Source organism: Halichoerus grypus, chromosome X, assembly GCF_964656455.1.
Source record: "Halichoerus grypus chromosome X, mHalGry1.hap1.1, whole genome shotgun sequence".
Taxonomy (NCBI): domain Eukaryota; kingdom Metazoa; phylum Chordata; class Mammalia; order Carnivora; family Phocidae; genus Halichoerus; species Halichoerus grypus.
The window spans coordinates 36,253,252-36,276,504 of NC_135727.1; the positions used below are offsets into that span (position 1 = coordinate 36,253,252).

The following is a 23,253-nucleotide window of genomic DNA, read 5'->3' on the forward strand; positions in this document are numbered from 1 at the left end:
AATTGGTCATTCTTTTAGTTTCTAAACCCTCTCTCACTGTCAGAAAGTTATCACTGTTTTCCTATTTAAACCTTTCTTTTTTAAAAAAGATTTTTATTTATTTATTTGAGAGAGAGAGGAAGAGAGCACAAGCGGGGGAGGGGGCAGAGGGAGAGAGAGAAGCAGGCTCCCTGCTCAGATGCGGGGCTTGATCCCAGGACTCCAGGATCATGACTTGAGCTGAAGGCAGACACTTAACCAACTGTGCCACCCAGGCACCCCTATTTAAACCTTTCTTGCTATTTCTTAAGGCCCTCATCTTTTTCTCTGGACTCACTGAATATTGAGAAAAGCTGGTTGCCATGTTGTAGACAAGCTTAGAGTACTTTGAGATCTCTTCCAAAAGGATTCATCTTAAGGCAAAGTGGGCTTATTAGCTTCTCAGAGTGTATCTGGAATCTTCGTCAGTGGGGAAAGAGAGGTGTAGGTGAGGCCAGTAGTCCCTGGAGTAGTCTGCCTTTCACTGTCCAGCTGAGCCCTGGAGCTCTGGAACCTCTAACTATGTCATTCATTCATCATTGATCAAACACCTGCTCTGTGGAGGTTCTGTGTTATGTGCAGTGTCAGCAAGCAGACCCAGATTTGTACCTCTCGTTGGAAGAGTAAGGTTATCACTAAGATCCCACAGTTACTTTGTAGTGACCAAATAACCTAAATAAAATGGACATGAAGACAAAGGTTTAGTGGAAGGTATTGGAAGCCAAATAAAGGAGAAATTCTTATCATAAAATTGGAATGATATCTCAGAATAAGAAAGTATTTCTGGAAGAGGGAGTGTGGTGCCCTCCTCAACAGGAGAAGCCTATCCAACGTGTATGCTTTCTCTAGATCTCAGTCTGGCAGCTGAGTCCACGTGATAGAAATCATGACCTACCTTCAACTAACAGGGACCTATTTGACTCTTAGAAAAGGCTGAATTTTAGGAAAGAGTAGCAGTCTCTACATTATTATTCTTTGAAAATCAGACCAAGGTAGAAAAGGAGTCTGACTGGGGAGTCCAACTTAGTGTTGTAAGCCATTGTCATAAACATTTGGGCTGTAAAAAGTACACTGGACTGTCTCAATTTCTAACACTGCCCTTTCTTTGTAAGTTGTTCCCTCTACTATCTACCTCAACTCACTGCCTATGGCATGGCAAAGAAATCCTGTTGAGTTGGTAGTGTCATAGACATTTAGGGTTAAAGGGGAAAGGTAAACTCTGAACAGAAGAGGCAGAAGTTGAGCCAAACTAATACAGAGAGAAATTTTGGGTGACAGAAGACCTGTTATATTTTTTTCTACCTATGTGTATGCTTTTCTTTCCAGGGCTGCTGATAAGCTCCGGCTGTGCATTATACCCCTTAGGATGGAATAGCCCGGAGATAATGCAAACATGTGGGAATGTCTCCAATCAATTTCGGTTAGGTAAGGTGGCCTGGGCAGGATGGCAGTGATGGTTTTTTTGGGAATCTAGTTTTCAAAGTGCTTTACCTCTTACAGGGGACTCTGCTTGCTAGTGGTGCTTGTCTGAGTCTCTGTCATTATGTTGGCTTGTGGGAAGTGGTCGCTTGTCCAGATTCATTTGGCCTTGCTAACTCACAAAGGACTTAAACTCCTCTTTTTAAATTATGTCTCTCCACATCCTTTACACATTTTTACCCAGAGTCCTATGACCAGTTTGGGGAAACCCTATCTACAGGGGGATTTCAAATGCTTAGAGACTGATGATCGGTCATTCTCTGGAAAACTCTTAGTTCCTATTACTATTTCTTTCCGAGGCACTGTTTTCCCACTATAAATCAACAGTGTCTCTTCTCACGCTCTACCAAGGATGTAGCAAGAAGTCATTTGGTTTACACCACACATTAGGAACCTAGATTAAATATGGGGAATTGTTACATGGTTACTGGTATGTTAATGGCAAGAGCTGTCAAATATTAGAATGGGTGACAGAAGTAGCTCTGGACTCTTCTATGGTTGCCAATCCTCACTGAGAATGGCTTAAGTTCACTAGTGTGAACTGGGAATAGATTAGTCTCCAACTGAAAGACTTCAAAATATTTTCCCAACTTACTATGATGGAAGGGAGTAGAAGGGGAAATGTCTAGGTTTCCTTGAGTATTCTCAATTGTAGGAGAGGATTTTGGAACAATGAAGCCCCCTGTTCCCTATAGCTTATGCCCCAATACTTCCCTTTCTCTCTGTTGCCTCAGACTGTTTTTTTGAGTCTCACTTGACTCATTTTTAGAGAAAGGAGTTGTTCACTATAGAAATATAACGAGGGAAGGGCTATATAGAAGATGTGACAAATGTGGACCCTAGAATGCCCAGTGTTACTGGCTCAGGGCATAGCTGACTGGCACCTTCTGCCATAGGTGAAGGAATGAGTAAATATTTGGGGCAGGTTCTAAAGAAAAAGGAAGCAGGCCACTGGTCCAGCCAGTCAGGATAGAGAAAATTGAAGATTTAGCACATCTCTCCTACTTGGTTGTTAGACATATAATTCTCCTTTTTAAAATAACAGCTTTATTGATATACAATTCACATACCATAAAAGCTGCCCTTTTAAAGTGTACAATTAGCGGTTTTCAGTAGATTCACAAAGTTGTGCAATCATCACTACTATGCAACTCCGAATATTCCAAAAGAAACCGCTTACCCCTAAGCAGTCACTCCTTATTCCCCTCTGCATCCAGGACCCAGCAACCACTGTCAATATAGATTTGCCTATTCTAGAAATTTCACATAAATGGAATCAAATAATATGTGGTTTTTATGTCTGCTTCTTTTACTTAGCATATTGTTTTCAAAGTTCATCCATTTGTAGCATGTATCAGTACTTCTGCTTTTCATGGCTGAATAATATTCCATTTTATGGCTATAACATATTTTGTTTATCTACTCACCAGTTGATGCATACTTGGGTTTTTCCACTTTTAGGCTATTATGAATAATACTGCTATGAATATTTGTGTACACATTCTTGTATGGACATATATTTTCATTTCTCTTGGGTATATTTCTAGAAGCAGGATTGCTAGGTCAAATGTGAATCTATGTTTAAGCCTTTTGAGGAACTGCCAGGCTGTCTTCCAAAGTGACTGCATCATTTTACATTTCAACCGGCAATGTGCAAGGGTTCCAATTTCCCAACATCTTTACCAATAGTTATTTTTCATTTTTTAAAATTATAGCCATCCCTGCGGTATGAAGTGGTATCTCAATGTGATTTTAATTTGCATTTCTCTGATAACTGATGATGTTGAGCTTCTTTTCATCTACTTATTGGACATACCCTTCCTATATCTTCCTTGGAGAAATGTTTATTCAAATTCTTTATCTATTTTTAACTGGGTTATTTGCCTTTTTTTTTTTATTGTTGTTGAGTTGTAAGAATTCTTTATGTATTCTGGATACTAGACCCTTTTCAGACATATGATTTGCAAGTAGTTTTTTCCCATTCTGTGGGTCATATTTTACTTTCTTGATGATATCCTTTGAAGCACGAACTTATTTCATTTTGATGAAATCCAATTTTGTCTATTTTGCTTTTGTTTCTTGTGCCTTTGGTGTCATATCTAAGAATATATTGCCAAACCCAAGGTCATGAAGCCTGTTTAGCTATTCTGGAACTCTTGCATTTCCATGTAAATTTTAGGTTCAACTTGTCAATTTCTGCATGAAAGCCAGCTGGGATTTTGATAGGGATTGTGTTGAATCTGTACATAAGTTTGGAAAGTATTGCTACTTTCACAATATTAAATTTTCCAATCCAAGAACACAAGATGACATTCCACTGAGTTAGAGCGTCTTTAATTTCTTTCAATGATATTTTGTAGTTTTCAGTACACAGGTCTCACACTTCTTTTGTGAAATATATTCCTAAGTATTGTTTTTTTAAGATTTATATATTTACGAGAGAGAGAGTGGAGGAGGGGCAGAGGGAGAGAATCTTCAAGCCGACTCCCCACTGAGCATGGAGCCCAATGTGGGGTTTGATCCCACAACCCATGAGATCATGACCTGAGCCGAAATCAAGAGTCAGATGCTTAAACGACTGAGCCACCTAGGCCCCTGTATTGTTTTTGACAATATTATAAATGGAATTGTTTTCTTAATTTTATATTTTGATTGTTCATTGTTAGCATATAGAAATACAAATGATTTTTCTATATTGGCTTTGTATCCTGCAAGCTTGCTGAACTCCTTTATTAATTCTAATGATATTTTTGGGTAGATTTCTTAAGATTTTCTATATACAAGGTCATGTCATCTGAGAATAGAGAGTTTTAGTTCTTCATTTCCAATCTAGATATCTTTTATTTCTTTTCATTATCTCATTGCCCTGGCTAGAACCTCCACAACAATGTTGAATAGAACTGGTGAGAGCAAACATCCTTACCTTATCCCAGATCTTAGGAGTAAAGCATCCAGTTTTTCACCATTAAGTATTGATGCTAACCATGTTTGTTTTTTTTTTATATGTGGCTTTCATTAGGTTGAGAAAGTTCCCTTTTATCTATTTCTAGTGTGTTAAGCGCATTCATCATGAAAGGGTGATGGATTTTGTCAAATACTTTTTCTTCAACTACTGAGATGATCACATGCATTTTATTGATTGCTCTTCATATGTTAAACCAACCTTGCATTTCAGGGATAAACCATAGTTAGCCATGGTGTATAATCCATTTTATATGTTGCTTGGTTTGGTTTGTTAACATTTTATTGAGGATTTTTGCATCTATATTCACTAGGAATATTCATCTATAGATTTCTTTCTTGTGATGTGTTTGTTGGATTTTGGTATGAAGGTAACATTGGCCTCATAGAATGAGTTGCTACTTTCATTAATAAAAAAAAAATGCCAAAGTAAAAAATTGGAGACATGATTTGTACATAGTCATTTGGCAGTTTTCTGCACTAATCACCACACCCAAGGGGCTAGTTCACAAATGGGCAATTTTGTGTGCGGTTGTTTTTGTTTCAAGTTGATGGCCATCAATTGTGTTTACCACAGGATCATTATTTTTCTCTTTCTTTTCACTCAATATTTTGTATTGTTTCTTTCTCCATTGCATTCTCCTCCTTTATTTACCTTTCTCTCCTGCACCATATGTCTTCCGAAGGGCTCTGGCTCCCCTCTCCTCAGTGCACTGAATACTGTTGTTCTGTGAATCATTAGGGATGAAGGGATTGCTGCATCCTGCTCGAGTCAAGCCCTCCCAGTTCCTTTTTTGAATCACTCTTTCAAATTCTTCCAACTGCCTAAGTGTCTCTCATCCATGAGCCACATTTCCTGCCATATTCTTCAATTATAGGCCTCCGTATTAGCACTTTTCTGGCTAATGCTGAAAAGAAGAGATAACCTGTGCCATCCTTGATCCTCTTCTGGTCAGCTGCCCAAACATACATGACAGTGCCCACTCTATTAGCAGCTGTTCCCTTGTAATATAGAGGTGGCAGGAGCAGCAGCAAAACAGGTAGTAGAATTAAAAAATATATTTTATGATATGTTGCGGATACCAAGGTTTGGAAATACCAGTGCTAGAAGTACAGCCTTTCTCTTTAGACCTTTCTTTAATGCTCTGGAGATTCTGGTAGCATGGAAGCACCCTCGGCACACGTTAGATATTGTGTGGATGGATGAATGAAATAGGAGAAAAGTACCCTTGGTATCCAGTATACAGACTTTTGTTTCTTTTTCCTTGAGAGGCAGATGGTAGATTGAAAGATTATAGGCTTTTGAGTCAAAGATCTCAGTTGCTATCCAGGCTCTGCCACCTATGTATTTGTTATGGAGGTAAAGTCACTTAACGTCCGTGTCTCACCTTCCTTCTCTGTAAAATGGGGGATAATAATAATACCTGTCCCCAAAAATCTTCTCCAGATGAGAATTTTCACACTTCACCCAGTGGTTTTTCTACTCTCTTGCTTGTGTATTTTGAAGAACAAAATTTAATAATTATAATAATAAAACATAAATCTTTTCCATTTAAAAAACCTGTCCCAGTGTTGTTACAATGAAATAATAAAAGATATATTAAAGTACCTAGCGCAGCATTTGACTTAAAGTGGGTGGTGGCCTTTAAAAGATAGCAGAGCAGAATGTGCTGGAGGGTAGACTATCAGTCAGTGGCATTACTTTGATTCTGCTGTAGGCTCTATACTCTACTATGCACTCCGTATTTTGGATAGGAAGTTTCACAAAGTCAAGAAAGACATGAGCCCTACCCAAGGAACAAAGCTTCTTACCCTGACTTGCTTGAGAGAGATGAAGGGAATGTGGAGGACAATGGAAGCAGGCATTATTAGTCTGCCAAGGTGATTCTGAGAGTAAGTAAAATAGAAATTCTACTCTGAGACTCTGAATGGCCTCCTTCATTTTCCAGTAGAAGGAGTCACACTCGTGTCTTTAACTCTTCTTTACCTGAGTTTCCATTCAAGTTATCCTGAACCATCCACAGTTATGATTTTTGTCCTAACCTGAATTATCAAAGATATAACTTGTATTAAATAGGCAGCAATCTTGATGTCTGTGTTGGATTAAAGATGGCCACAAATTCTTTGATGCTCTTCCCATAGCAAGCCTGGGTCTATCTCTACCACTTATCCCCTAAATCTGGGCTGGCCTATAACTGTTTTAACCAATAGAGTGTGGCATAGTGACATAAAGCTCATTCTGGGCCTAGCCTCTAAAGAACTTGTAATTTCCATGTTGGTTTCTTGGATCTCTGAGCCATCATATGAAATATTTGACTACTCTGCTGGAGGGACCAAATGGAAAGTCCCAGAGATGCTTGGAAACAGAGGCCCACCTGAGTCCAAACTTCCAGCCATTCCTTCCAAGGCACCAGACATGTGAGTAAAGCAGTCCTAGGTCTTCCATTCAAGCCATCTGAATACCACTGAATGACTCTAGTTAAAGCCAATTGCAGTGGAGATAGCGCTCAGCTGAGCCCTGACCAAATTTTGACCAATAGATTCATGAGATATAATAAAATGGATGTTGTTTTAAGCTACTATGCCCTGGGGTTAGTTTATTATACAATAATGGTTGTGTATTTTGAAAATACAATAATGGTTGTATAACAAACTAACCAGAAAAATGCCAAATCATATACATATAAATTTAAGATTATTATTTTTAATCAAAAGTAATTTATGTATGTGATAAAACAGTACATAAATGTATAAAATGCAAAGTCAGAGTCTTTCTCCTAACGCCGACTCCATTCCCCAAAGGGACCATTAAGTTTTTTTGTATCTCTCCAGAATTTTTAATAAATATAAAAATATGAGCATATCTTTATTTTGTTCAACCAAGATCATATTATGTATCTATCTAGCTATATGACTAACTATACCATTCTGAACCTTGCATTTTTCACTTACCAATATCTCTTGGAGAGCTATCAATGTTTATAGATCTCCCTGCTACATTTTAGGCATGCCATATTTTCCCATTGTAGGGATAGAAGGCAGGGATTTTTTTTTCTGTGAGATTAAGTAACTTGCCTAAGGTCACTCAGCTGATAAATCGGCAGAGCTGGGATTCGAATTCTAGATGTCTGGTTCTAGCTAGCACCATCCAATAGAAGTTCCTGCAATGATGGAAATGTTCTGTGTCTTCCTATCCAATGTGTTAGCCTTTAGCCACATGCCATTGTTGAACAATTGAAATGTTAAGTTGATGGGACTGAATGTTTAATTTAATTTAATGAATATTTAATCTTGTTAATTAATTAAATTTAATTTATTTAATTTTATTAATTTAAATGTAATAGCTACAATGTGACTAGTGGCTACCATATTGGAAAGCACGGCTTGAGCATCTGTGTTCTTAAACTGCTATGCTCCTCTACAGAGAAGAAAGAGCCTACTAAGGAGACTCAGAAAGAATACCCAGAGAGACATATAAAAGAAAAATAAGAATTCAGGGTCACAACAGGCAATTGTGTTTAATACTGATGCAAGTTGCTAGATGAGGATAGAGAAGTGACCACTGGAGTCTGCCAGACAAAGGTGACCTAGAGGAGCAGTTTTGCAGTTATAGATACTGGAGTAATTTTGAGGTGAAGAAAATGAAAGCAGCATGTATAAACAATTCTTTCAAAAAGTTTTGCTACAAGGGAAAGCAGAGAAACTGAGCAATAGCTGGAGGAGAGTGTAGGATTAAGAGAGGCTTTTTCTAAATTGGCCAAATACTTGAGTCATGATGATAATGATTCTGTAGTGGAGACAGATTGATGCAGAAAAGCAAAGTCCTTGAGAATGTGAAGGTACAATGAAGAGGACCCTTGAATGGAGACTTCATTTCAGCTGGTTTCCAAATACATGTATTTTAGCTTCACTGTGATCTTCAAAATCCTCTTAGACCCACAAAACTACTAGGGAATTCCTTCATACCCGATGGCCTATCACCCAAATAAGTCCCACTGAAAATTTCAAGAAGCTAAATGGGACATAGCTGTTTTCAAGCTAGCTTATAAAACTACACAGTAGCACTTAATTCTAAGGTAAGGACTGTACCTCCTATCAATGGATCACATTTGCAAGATGTTCTCATGAATATTATCTAATCTGATTTTCAAAAGTGCATGGACAGCAGGTGGTAATATGCCCATTTTATAATGAGGAAACCCGGAGGTAGGAATAGGTAAAGTAATTTGTGTAAGGTCATACAGCAAGTGAAAGGCAGAACTGTGAATGGAGCTTATCTCCTAATTCACTGTTCTGTGTATGACTACAATGACTTTTCCCCTCTCCACTGGTGAGGGTATGCCTTGAGTCATTTGAGAATTTCTCCTCAAGATAAACTTTAGCTCTATTGTTTTCAAAAACAAATGTCTGAAACATCGTGGAAAGTACCTAGTATTGCATCTTGTCTCCTTCACTTCCACCCTCAGCCTAAGTCCCCTGTTGATCTTTTAGTATAATCAGGGTACAAATACAGAAGGTGGCAGCTGAACCTGATGGGATTCTGGAAGAGGTTGTAAGTGGAACGGACGTGTGTGGGAAATTTTAAAGTGCCTCTAGATTTGACTTGCATTAAATAAAGACACCTACATTGTCTTGCTAAACTTGATCATAGGAGAAAGATATACAAAAGTTTTTTTTTCATATGCTCTAAGATCATATACAATCTTCCTAGGGTCACTCTCTGGTCTTCTAGCATATCTACTCCTTACGGTACTACTTACCTTAGTCTCTCTTCTTGAAAGAAAGAGATTGGGTGGTGCAAAAAAGGGAAAATAGAAGATCAGAGGGTGTTGGAGAAGACAAGGCTCTCCAGACAAAAACACAGTTGTATAAGGAATCCCCAAACTCTGGCACCCCAAAAGTTTGACTATCACCAGCTAGACCCCAAGACCTTGCCTTCACTGCCCACCTGCTTGTACTCACCGACCTTTGTCCCACATTTTTCCTTAAGCTCTTCTTTCCAGCTTCTCTCTTAACTCAGGCAAATGGAAAGTGAAACTGCCCCTCGAGCAATAGTGACTGCCCTGACAAGACCTCCTGCCTGCCCAGACTATCCAGACAAGTTTTAACTCAAGCCCCGACTCAAGTCTGCACAGATGGACCATGAAGTGACCTCTAGAATGACCGATGACTATCTTTATTATAATGCTAAAATCTCCACCCAAGGTGGAGCCTCAGCCTCATTTATATAACATACAACGGTATGTATAGGCATGGTTCCTTAAGGCACATTGTGACCTTATGCCTGCCTCTGCATACAATGACAAGACTTCCCTATCTAAATATTCATCCTCACCCTAAATAAAAGGAACCCATCCACCCTTGCTTGGGGACTCATGGCTTTGGAAGCTATTCCCCATGACCTCCTTATTTGCTGCAAATAAAGTTTACTTTTATGCAACAACTCAACCTAGTGTAGTTTCTGACTTACTAAGGAGCGAACTCATGTTGGTTGGGTTACATGACCACCTTCCTCCCACTGCCTTTTCTGTTTCTAGGATCTTCTCTCATGTCTCCCAGTCTATCTTCCAGGTCCCCTGTTGTCCTTATCCTCCCTCAGTGCCTGTTCTTACACCCTGGAAACATACCTTACCTGGCTCTCACCCACCAGAGTCATCAATTAAGCAGTTTAAGGAATCGACTCCCTTTCTTCTTTTTAGCCATTTAAAGAAGAAATTAACTTGTATGAAACCATAAGAGACCCCCGAATAGCTAAAACAGTCTTGAGAAAGAAGAACAAAGCTGGAGGTATCATGTTTCCTGATTTCAAGCTATAATACAAGTCTATAGTAGTCAAAACAGTATGGTATGGACATAAAAGCAGACACACAGATTAATGGAACAGACTAGAGAGCTCAGAAATAAACCCACACAAATATGTCAATTAGTTTATGACAAAGGAACTGAGACTCTACAATGGGAAAAGGAAATTCTCTTCAAGGGGCGCCTGGGTGGCTCAGTCAGTTAAGCATTTGCCTTTGGCTCAGGTCATGATCTCAGGGTCCTGGGATCGAGCCCCGCATTGGGCTCCTTGCTCAGCAGGGAGTCTGCTTCTTCCTCTCCCTCTGCTCCTCCGCTCGTGCTCTCTCTCTCTCAAAAATAAATAAAATCTTTAAGAAAGAAAAAGGAAAATTCTCTTCAATAAATGGTGTTTGGAAAACTGAACAATCATATGCAAAAGAAAGAAGCTGGGCCACTATCTTACACCATACACAAAAATTTACTCAAAATGGATTAAAGACTTAAACATAAGACCTGAAACCAAAAACCTCCTAGAAGAAAACATAGGAAGTATGGAAGTAAGCTCCTTTACATTGGTCTTGCCAATCACTTTTTGGATTTGACACAAAAAGCAAAGGCAACACAATTAAAAATAAACAAGTGGGTCTATGTAAAACTAAAAAGCTTCTGCACAGCAAAGGAAACCATCAACAAAATGCAAAGGCAACCTACTAAATAGGAAAAAAATATGTGCAAATCATATATCTGATAAGGGGTTAATCTCCAAAGTGTATAAAGAACATATACAACTCAATAGCAATCCCCCCAAACAATCCAATTTAAAAAATGGGCAGAGGATCTAAATAGGCATTTTTTTCAAAGAAGACATACAGACGGCCAACAGGTACATGAAAAGGTGCTCAACACCACTAATCACCAGGGAAATACAAATCAAAATCACAATGAGATATCCCCTCACACTTGTTAGAATGGCTACTATCACAAAGACAAAAAATAACAAGTGTTGGTGAGGATGTGGAAAAAAGGGAACTCTTGTGCATTGTTGGTCGGAGTGTAAATTGGCTGATACAGCCACTGTGGAAAACAGTGTGGAAGTTCTTCAAAAAATTAAAAACTATATGATCCAGGAATTTCATTTCTTGGTATTTATCTGAAGGCAATGAAAACACTATCTCAAAAAGATATAGTCACTCCCCTATTGATCGCAGCATTATTTACAGTAACCAAGATATGGAAGCAAACTATGTATCCATTGATGGATGAATGGATAAAGAAAATGTGGAATATGTATACAATGAACTATTATTCAAGGATAAAAAAAGAAGGAAATCTCGACATTTGCAACAACATGGATGGACCTTGAGGGCATTCTGCTCTGTGAAATAAGTCAGATAAAGACAAATACTGTATGATCTATAAAGCCAACCAAACCAACCAACCAACCAACCAAAGTCATGGATACAGAGAACTAATTGGTTATTGCCAGAGGCAGGGGGTGGGGGTGGGTGAAATGGGTGAAGAGGGTCAAAAGGTTCAAATTTCCAATTATAAAATTAGTAAGTCTTGGGGATATAATGTACAGCATGGTGACTATAGTTAATAATACTGTATTATATATTTGAAAGTTGCTAAGAGTAGATTTTTAAAGTTATCATAAGAAAAATATTGTAACTAGGTATGGTGATGGATGTTAACTAGACTTACTGTGATGATTATTTCACAATATGTGCAAATATTGAATCATTATGTTGTACACCTGAAATGAATATAACATTGTATGTTAATTATATCTCAATAAAAAATAAATAAGAAAATAACAATCAAATATTTAAAATAGGGAAAAAAAAAACCTAAACACTAGTCAGGAGCTTGCACTGAAACCTACAAAAGGAGGGACCTCGCAGATTAATCAGTGGGCTTATTTATAATTAGTGAGACCCAATAGGGGCAGGTGACTTTTTCAAGGCCCACAACAAGGGACTTGGGACTAGCTTCCTGACTCTCAGGCATATTGTAGGTGCCGCTCAGTGGCAATCCCATACCTGTTTGTTGAATGAATCACTCATTCAGTAAGAAGGGGAAAGTCAGACAAAGGCGCTTAGCAACAGCCCTGTTAAGTGCAAACTTTCCCACGCTTTAATTTGATTAAGTAAATGAAAGATTTAAGCTGAGAAAGGTGTTTTGATGGTTGTTAATTAAACTCTGGCCATCACATAGAGATTTCAACAACTTGATCCCACACAAATGAATCCTCAGTCCAACATTAAATTAATGCATTTCACTCCTCCTCTTGTTGTCCTTCATCAAGCCTCTAATTGGCATCAACAACAGTGGGAGCCAGGGAAGAAACCCAAGGGAAGATTGCCTAGTGGTAAGAGTGGGCTTTAGCGCAGCGGCATCCTTAGCTCTGTGACCTTGGGCCGATTTTTCAGCATGTGGGAGCTTATTGCTACCTCCTGGGGTCGTTGTAAGGATTAAATGAGATCACACATGCAAAACACCTAGTACAGTGTTTGGTATACAGTTACCAGTCAACAGTTGTTGTCTGGTATCATCATCATCATTGTAATAATACTAATTGTTGAAATGGAAATGTTCCCAGTACTTTTCAGTAGTTTTCGGAAAAAGGACCTATTACAGCAAGGAGCCATTATTTATAGCATGATGGCTTAAAAACACAGGTTAATAGTAGAAAGATCTGCATTCAAATCTGAGCCCTGCCACTTACTGGTTGTGCATTTTGGGGCATGCTATTTAACCTCACTGTGTCTCCATTAATGGGGATTGATAAAAGTAGTTTTCCCCATAAGTTATTGAGAAGATTAAGTGAGGTAATACGTGCGTACAAAGCATTTAGCACAGTAGGCTGCACTAAATGTAACATGTGTTAGTAGGTAGTCGGCCCAGTTCTCAAGAGCCTCCTTAGGGAGCATGCCCCAGGCTTGGTTACTGGGAAGGAGGGAGAGACCCACTCCACTTGACAAAGGCCTGCAGCAGAGGCTCCCCAAAGGCCTTGTGTGGGCTCCCTGTGTTTCCTCTCTCAGAGGCCCATTTCCTTTGCTCTCTCATCATTTCCTCTCATTCTTGCCAGTTCAAAGCCTTTTACGGTGACTCGGGGTTTGGACTTTATGGGTTCAGTTTCCAGGCATTTCCTGTTACCTTTCCTCTCTATCAGTTTCCTTCTTTGTGGACGGTCTGTTTTCTTGTGCTCAGCAGAGCACAATGAGGCAGCTTAATACATTCTCATATCCACAGAGGGGCAGCAGAGTGTGGTAGCAACAGTTCTGGCCTGGGTCAGCTGTGTTTTAATTTTCCGAAATTTGCTTGGGCATGTCACTTCCCTACCCTGAGCCTTGGTTTCCCTGTTTTAATAGAGAGAACATTGAATTAGACTGATGAGCAACCAGAGGCCCCAGACACCTACTTAGATCCTTGCTGTGACCTACCTTTGTGGTGAGGCCTTTGATCAAATTTCGTATTTATCTATTGTGTTCTTAAAAAACCAGAAGGATGGGGTGCCTGGGTGGCTCAGTTGGTTAAGCATCTGCCTTCAGCTCAGGTCATGATCTTAGGATCCTGGGATTTAGCCCAAGGTCATAGGGCTCCCTGCTCAGCGGGGAGTCTGCTTTTTCCTTTTCCTCTGCCCCTCCCCGTCCCACTCATGTGCAATCTCTCTCCCTCTCTTTCTCAAGTAAATAAACAAAAATTAAAAAAAAAAAAACAGAAGGATAAACCAGTCTACTTAAGGCCATCCTAGAGGAGAGGAACCTTTTAGTATCACTCACTCATGGGAGTGAGGGCCAAGGATGGACCCAGGGAATTGGGAAAAGCACCTCATTCGTTGGGCAGCAACAGATAGAATGCTCTGCGGAGCCTGTCCTTCTGGAAAACTCATGGCTCAGGTGTTGCTTAAGGTTTTTCAGTTGCCCTCCTGGTTCACACAAAGAGGAGTTTCCACCCGGAGAAGCTGGGCTAACTAAGCTGGAACAGGCAGGAAACAGTGAGTCAGGGAGCAATGTAATTCAACAGCATATCCCTGGTGCCTGGCACATGCTTTGCACTCTCTAAATGTTGCACTGAGTGGAATGAACAAATTGCAAGATGGCTCTGTTGCCATCTTACTGTGTGACCATAGCCAAGTTATTTCAGCCCCTTATATTTTTGTGCTTTTTATTGAAATATATTTGACCTATAACATTATGTAAATTTAAGGTGTACAACATGTTAAAATGATAGATTTCTATATGGTAATATGATTGCCATTGTAGTGATATTTAGCACCTCTACCTTATTACATCATTATTTCTTTGTAGAGGTTAGAATAATTAAGTTCGAGTCTCTTAGCACGTTTGACGATTATAATACAATGCTATTATCTACATTCACTATACTGTGCATTAGACCTCTAAGGTTTACTGACTACTTGTTGCAAGTTTGTACCTTTAAACGACATCTATCCTATCTCCCCACCCCCCTCCAGCCCCTGGTAACCACCGTTTTACTCTCTGTTTTGGACCACTTTGGCTTTTTTTAGATTTCTCATATACATTTCACTTCTTTAAACCTGGCTCCCAGAGACTACAGTGAGGATTATTTTATCTACCTTTAGGGATTGTTTTGGCCATGAAATTACAAAGTGCATGTAAATGTGCTTCATGAAAACAATGCCCTACAGGTCTAAGGGGTAGAAGATGAGAAAGCGTATCTACTGCTAGATTTCTCCTCCCTATAATTTTAGCGACTAAACTTCAGTGCCAGTTTTCTCACTGACCATCTTCTTTTAAAAATAGTGAAGAACATCAAGTAATGAGACTCGGTACATCCCATGGGATGCTAAGCTATTTTCATTTTGAATAGAAAAAAAAAAAAAATGATGGTGCTTATAAACATTCTGCCTTTCCTGAAAATAGCCTGCATGAAAAAAAGGGTGTTTATCCTGCAATAGTTGATCCCGAAGGTGACTTCCAGCCTGGTGACTCCAGAAGACTTAGAAAAAGACCTCAAAGGGCGGGTTCTCTGTTTTATTTGGCCTTATTTCCCCACTTAGCGCCTTGCAGAGGGTCTAGCAGGCTCCCTGACTGAAACAGTGAATGCAGAATTGTGAACTGGTTGTCTGATCATCAGACCACCACGAGATGGCGGTAAAGTCAGGTGAATTCATTCTGTTCTCTGCTGCTTTCTCAGTCCCGCCTCTGGTCCTCAGGTCAAAGAATCTGATTCATGCTTCATCTCCTTGCTTCCGTTTCCTCCACTCAAATTTCCTTCTATAAACCTCAGTAACAGTCTTCTTTGTTCCCCTCACTTTTAGTGTCTTTCCCTGGCTACTCTGGAATGATACACTATCCTAAGCCTTTGTTTAAAAACAGAAACCAGTTTTAAATAGGGGTGTTAGTACCGTAGTGCCCATTTCACGGGGCTCTTGTGAGGATGGAAAGAAGTGACGTACCTAAAACAGTACAGGGCATGAACTCAATAAATGTCAACAAGAACTGCCATTATTATTATTGTTATTCTTATAGGTTAGACTGACCCAGGTTATTTAATAAGTGAAATTTATTTTCACTTATTATATAAGCAGGAACCAGAGGGAAAACCGGGGATAGTTCTTGCACATTCTCGGGGCAGTTCTCTGGCAAAGTTAGAGTTACATATTAGGGGTGGACATATATGTCCATCCGCTGTGTTGCATGACTTTTTCAAACCATCTTTACTTTATCTTTTGGGAGAAATTGCATATAAATATGTCTTTCAAGAGAAATCCCATAACATTGCATCAAGCATACTGTAGGTTGTTTGGTTTTTTTAAGATTTATTTATTTATTTGAGAGAGAGAGAGCATAGAAGGCAGGGGCAGAGGGACAGAGAGTCCTAAGCAGACTCCGTGCTGAGTGCAGAGTCCAATGCCGGCTAGATCTCAGGACCATGAGATCACAACCTGAGCTGAAACCAACACCTGGTCACTTAAACAACTGAGCCACCCAGGCTCCCCTGCCCCGCTGTAGGTTCTTAATTCAAGTTTGACTTTTCATCTAAAAGTTGGAAGAGTTTGAGCTAATGATATGGTCTCATTCAGGTGGTTCCCCACTGGACTGTGCATTGCAATCATCTGGGCCCTCTCCCCAGAGATCATAATTCTATAGATCTGGAGCAGGGCCTAGAAATATGTATGTTAAAGCTTTCTCCAGACATTTGTGGAAACTAGTGGACCAGTTGAAAAATGGGTTAGGTTGAGAGGAGAAGGGGCCCAGAAGTATTGATCATTCTAGGTGCTGTTCTGAGTGCTTTATATGTATCATATCATTTGACCTTCACAGCCGCTCTGTAGTGTCACTTCCATTGTGCCCATGGGAGAGCTGAAACTCAGAAATGTTAAATGACTTGCCCACAGGTTCAGTTTGTAAACGACAGGTCATGGTTACAAACACCATTCTCTGTCATCCTCATTTAGGAACTTGTTCGTGCACCACATGAGTTCCTGAGCACACATGGGCCTGGCCCAGTCTCTACTCTCTGGCTACGTGGCAAACTTTATCAAATACTTATCTGTCTGGGCGCCTGGGTGGCTCAGTTGGTTAAGCGACTGCCTTCGGCTCAGGTCATGATCCTGGAGTCCCGGGATCGAGTCCCGCATCGGGCTCCCTGCTCAGCAAGGAGTCTGCTTCTCCCTCTCCCACTCCCCCCTCTTGTGCTCTCTCTCTCTCTCACTCTCTCTCTCAAATAAATAAATAAAATCTTTAAAAAAAATACTTATCTGTCTGCTCAATGGCTTTCTCTATAAAGACATTCCTGCCTCTAGCTGGGACTTGATGAATGAATAAAACAAATACAAGAGGATTAAATGAAATAATGAATAGAAAAAGTGCCTCATAAATTGTAAAGTGCTATACACATATTGGGTGGTATTATTTGTGGCATTGGTTGTTACCCAGAGATACTGGGCCCAAGGAGAGCCTTTAGGGTCTATATCTATTGGCCAGTGGAGCATGGATAGAAATAACTGATATTCAAACCTAGCCTTGCAGGTATGGGGCTAAGTCAACAGCTGGAATGAGGGTGCACTTGCTTCTGAGTCCTGAGCTTTGTAGGCTTTCCCGGTCTGGCATTCTAGCATTCATAGGTATTTGAAGATCCTGTCAAAAGTATATAAGAGTAGAGCAGTGATATGGCACACTGCAGGTGGTGAGATGTGTGCGCCATCGCTCCTTCCTCTTTCTGGACTCCATCTGTGCAGTAGAGGTTGCATTGGCTGCCGTTCAGTCTTGCTGGAGGGCATCACTCCAGAAGATCAAGTCTTGATCCTGGCAGGCACACCCCTAGAGAATGAGGCTACCCTGGGTCAGTCCGGCTCTAATCGCCCTGGAAGTAGCCAGCCACACACTTGGAGGTGAAGTCTGTGGTTCCCTGGCCCATGTTGGGAAAGTAAGAGGGCAGACTCCCAAGGTGGCCAAACAGGAGAAACGGAAGAAGACCTGCCCAGCTAAGTGGTGGATGCAGTACAACCGGCACTTTTTCAATGTGGTGCCCACCTTTGCAGGAAGAAGGGCCTCAATGCCAACTCTTAAATCCATTGTAACCCTGGCTTTCCCCAATAAAGCCACTTAGTCCAGTCAGAAAAAAAAAAAGTATATAACAGTCACTCAGTAAGCATATGATAGACACTTACTGTATATGAGATACTGAATGAGACACTGTACATAGTCTTCAAGAAGCTTCGAGGAGACATTTTATATATATACACATATATAGATGTCTATCAAATACAACCATAATAATATCAATCCTAAACCATAATGATATCATCAGAAGGAATAAATACTGCTAAGGCACATGAGAACTCTAGAACTTATCTTCTTTCTCTTAGTATCAATTTTCATCTATATTATAGAAAACAATCCGTGACTCTCTCCATATTCCTGAAGATACTGCACACCACTCTCTTGATTTGTCTCACATTCTGTGGCTAAAGTGATATTTCAAAAATGCAAATCTGATGTCATTCACATTCTTTAACAATCGTTCCCCATTGCCTGCAGGATAAAGACTCCTTAAGCATGGCCTATAGGGACCTTGGCCATCACTTCCATCAACACTCAAGCTCCTCCTCCTGCCCAGCCACCCTGAAATACCATGTTCTTTCAAACCTTTGCAACCTTGCATGTGTTCTTCCCATAGTTAGGAATACCCTTCTCCCCTTCCTCAGCTAGGTAACTCCCTACTTTTTCTTGAAAACTCCTTGCCCCCTTTGAACTGCACTTGCTGTCCCTCATCTATATCGTTGTATTGCTCTATGTCGTAGCACTTGTCACACTAATAGTCTGTTTACTTGTTCCACTTCTGTCTCTGGCTCCCTTTCACTCAATCTAGTTTGTTGATCTTACCTATGCAAGAACAACATATTTAAAGAGCATACCACAGTGACTTTATTAGCTGAAAAAGTTCAAGTGGATGCAATCAGAAATCTATTGAGCAGATGCTAGAGGAGAGGGGCCAATTTCTTAGAGGCCAAGTATCTTACAGAGCTCATGTTGAGTCAAGCAGGTCCAGTACTTGGTTTTTGACTAGTCCTTTGGGGAGAGTACCTTAGTTCATTTGCACTGCTGTGAGAGATGCCAAAGACCTGATGGCTTATAAACAACAGAAATATTTTTCTCACAGTTCTGGAGGCTAAGAAGTCCAAGATCAGGGTGCCAGCAGATTTAGCATCTGGTGAGTTCTTTCTTCCTGATTCATATGTGGCAGTCTCCTCGCTGTGTCCTCACATGGCAGAAGGGGGCAAGGGAGCTCATTGGGGTCTCTTTTATAAGGGCACTAATCCCATTTATTAAGGCTGCGCCCTCATGACCTAATCACCCCCCAAGGGCTTTACCTCCAAATACCATCACATTGAGCATTAGGATTTAACATATGAGTTTTGGGGGACACAAACATTCAGTCTATAGCAATTCCCAAAGCTCTTCTGAAATGCTACTTCAAGCGTAGTTTGATGGGCTGTATAAAGAACAACACAGAGAGACAAGAAGGTTTATTCAGGGAAAGGTGGGGGCCAATCTTGAGAAAGCCCCAGAAGCACAATTTAAGTTGACCTGAGACTTAATTCCTCCCCTTTATCCCCCATTGAAGAAAAAGATCATCAGAGTAGCTAAAACTCAGGATAGCTATGCAGGAAATAACATAAATAGGAAAGACTGGTTGGCAACATACAGGGATGGGTCAGAAGCAAATGCTTAATAGTGCCGGGGAAGATTTCAGTGGAAGGACTCAATTTTTTTTGGCAGAAGTATAAGAGAAAAAAAAATCAACCTTATCAGGTCATCTTTGTCACCATGAGGATTTGACTCTTTACTGAGTGCTACCCTCACTTTCTAGCAAGTGGCTAGAAATAGTGGCTACTAACAAAAACATGTTTACCCAAATAGCTAAAGTTTTCAAAGGATTTTTTGTTTTGCCTTTTTCTCTGGCAAGGGAGCCTAACAGGCTTCTGGAATCTTCAATAGGTTCTGGGCCTCCAGTCTGGGTTCCTGTTGAGACTCAGGCCCAGCCTGGAAAGTGAAAAGAAAGCTGTTCTCATGGCTTTGGCTATCTTTTCACTGAGGCTATAGTGGGGTGGGGGATAGATAGGGTGTTTGGCAATTGCCCTTAAATTCATGGCTTTGCTTTACTTTTTACAATTACTCTCCTGGGCTGAACCCAGCAGAGAAGGTTTCTCCTCATTTAGCTTGGCTGCATTGAAAATGTTTTTATGCTGCTACCTGTGGAGACCCTATAGTTAGCAGGATCTCTCTGAACAGATGGGACCGCCAGCTTCTTCCAAACCCTTGCTGCCTGCTTAACACAAAATGCAAGTCCCCATGGCAAGAATATGTTGAATACGCAAGTATCAACCCTACCCTTCCCCCCATCACACACACCACACAGCAGTTTGGGAGGTGGGTTGCAGCCCTGGTTTCATAAGCTCAGACCTTGCTACAGTGATGGGAAGAGCAGCTGATTTTCCTGAGCTGGGTCTGCTCTGCAAAACCCCCACCTTTATTAGGAATAGGTCTGTTGAAGACCTCAGCCTATCCACTCAGTTCCTATGTACCAGGTTTTCTGGTGTTCTAATCTTATACTAATGTTTTCTAAACAAACTCTCCCTGCCTTTCTTCTTTTCCTCTTCCACCTCTCCCATTGACTCTCCTTTAGACTCTTTCTTTTCTTTGCTCTCTCTCTAGTTCTTCCCCTTTCCCTCCAGAGAATTCCAAAGGAACTTACGTATCTCTCTGTAACTGAGGTGATTGCTCTCAGGACCAGTGCAGGCAGCCTGGTTTGATACCATGAAGGCTGTGAAGGACTCCCCGCCCTCCCCCAGGTGGCTCCTAGACAGACATCTCTGCATATCTGTTCTGTCTGCTCTGGAAGGTGAGGTTGAGGACAATGTGTTGGTTCCCATTGCAGGTCCTCCTCCATCCTTGGGGTCACTTTTTCCTTTATTTTGTCTATAAGGCTAGAGCAGTGTCTCTCAAGTTCCCTGGTTATTTGAGTATATTAGATGATAAAACAGATGTCAATATCGTTCCCTTGCATTCTACCTGAACCACCTCCCCAAATCCTGACTCCATGAGTTCCTAGAATTTGGATGTCATCTTTGTAGGAATACAGTCCCAGTCCACACCCTGGAGCTGTTTATATTGTTAAACAGCTTTATCCCTTGTTATCCTACCCCAAAACTCCAAGCTACTTCACAGTTCTCAACCCCTCCATCAGCCTCTTTCTTACCACAAATCCAGAGCTCCTTACCTCTGATCCTGGGTCACAAGCATGCCTTTTCCTGGAGTATTAGATCCCAGAACTAGCTTTTTGCAACAACTTGTGTCAAATCAAAACTTCATATATCTGAAAGTTCCATTTCATTGCATCTAGCACTAGTCAGTGTTGGAAGTGTTAGTGGTCATTATGTACTTGCTATGTCCTTGCTTCCCTGTCTCTTCCTCCAAACTTTCAGGGGCCTAGACTTCCGTCAGATGATTTTCTAAAAGGGAAGACTTGAGAAACCCAAAAGACAGACTTACCTCACTCTTTTTAAGTGAAGACTTTAAAAAAGAAATTTAAGATTCATAGCAAAATTGAGGGGAAGGTGCAGAGATTTCCCATATGCTCCCTGTCCCCACACATGCATAGCCTCTCCCACTATCAACATCCTCCACCAGAGTGTGGTACACTTGTCACAACTGATGAGCCTATATTGACACACCATAGTCACCTAAAGCCCATAGTTTACATTAGGGTTCACTCTTGGTGCTGTACCTTCTATACATTTGCACAAATATATATTGACATGTATCCACCATTATACTATCCTGCAGAGTATTTTCACTGCTCTACCAACCCTCCATGCCCTGCCTATTCATCCCTCCCAAAACCTACCAGCTCATGGCAACCACTGATCCTTTTACCATCTCCAGAGTTTTTTCCTTTTTCAGATGTCATATAGTTGGAATAGATAGATAGATAGATATAGATAGATAGATAGATAGATAGATAGATAGATATAGAGGTAGCCTTTTCAGATTGGCTTTTCACTTGGTAATACATATTTAAGTTTCCTTCATGTTTTTTGTGGCTTGATAGCTCACTTCTTTTTAGTGTTTAATAATATTCCATTGTCTTGTTGTGCCATAGTTAATTTATCCATTCACCTATTGAAGGATATATTTGTTGATTCCAAGTTTTAGCAATTATGAATAAAGTTGCTATAAACATCGTTGTGCAGGCTTTTGTGTGGACATTAGTTTTCAGCTCCTTTGGGTAAATACTAAAGAGCATGATTGCTGGATCATATGGTATAAGTATCTTTAGTCTTATAAGAAATTGTCAAACTGTCTTCCAAAGTGGGCTTACCCTCTTTATGCCTTCTCCCTCTTTCTCCAAGCAGGACTCCTTTCTTTGAATTAGTTCTCTAGCAGTGTTGGCTTCTAAGCTGGCATTCTGAGCATGCCCTCTGCAAAGAAAGCCTCTCTGTTAGACTCTTTCCTACTCTGATTCCCAATCCTGATGCCCACACCAATACTAGACCCCACCAAAATCATCAGCCTGTGGCTTACTCCTCCCAGTTCATAATGATCCATTTACAGTAGGCCAGATACCATGTCCCTAAGGACATAGGACTGGGGCTCTATGGAGGGGGGTCAGTTTAAGTAGCAGCCAGTCACAATTTGTTCTCTAAACAGCAGAGATGTAATAATCTAACTTAATGCTGAATCAAAGAAAATAGAGTCAAACTCCAAACCAATTTGATTTGCAACTTGGAATAAAAGCAACGTGTCTTGATTTAAATGTCAGGCCCACTGCTGAGTGATGATTTAATAACTTTTATGAGGGATCTTGTCACAGCAAATTCAGCACTGGACTAGAATGACTCACAGATAGAGTGTTAGAAATTATACAGAAGAGCACAAAAAGGAACAGGCTTCTCTTAGGGCTCCTCTAGAAACTTTTGCATAAAGCTAATTTGCAGTTAGGACGTCTTTTCTCCTCCTACCCTACCATCCAATCTTTTTCTTCACAGATACCTATGCATGTATGTAGAGACAATCCCCAGCTGTGATGTCAGCTCACTGCATTATTTTCTGAGGACACAAGAACAATTCTAGCATGGAGGCTCAGAATTGGTGCAGTTAATCTGAAAGGTGAAGCAGCAGTGAGCCTGGTTATTTCTGAAAGGGACCTCAAGAACTCATCTGGTCTTTACTGCTCTGTCTTCAGACGGGTACTTAACTACTTTCTCTGATTTTAAAGGTGAGAGAACTGAAGTCCTGTGGGGTTAAGAGATTTCTTCAAAGACTCCTATCTCCTGACTCCCAGGGAATCAATGCTTCCTCCTGCATACCTTGTGAGATATCTTTCCTTGACCTTCCCCAGCTTCCCTGGGCTAACATACTAGAATGCTCAAAGCTGACCATGCCCCAGTTCCAGTCAGCTTCCCAGGTCAATAGGAAACCATGCACAGCTGTTCTTAAGGAAAAAGATTCCATTCTG

At 40.5% G+C, this 23,253-nt stretch overlaps 1 protein-coding gene across 1 annotated transcript in view; it reads left to right on the forward strand.

The window, feature by feature from the left end:
• LHFPL1 (LHFPL tetraspan subfamily member 1) overlaps positions 1 to 23,253 on the forward strand; it is a 45,944-nt gene that overhangs the window by 16,690 nt on the left and 6,001 nt on the right. Inside the window, exon 3 of the mRNA XM_036103990.2 lies at positions 1,345 to 1,443. Coding sequence (XP_035959883.1) covers positions 1,345 to 1,443 — 99 coding nt within the window. The remainder of the gene's footprint in view (positions 1 to 1,344; positions 1,444 to 23,253) is intronic.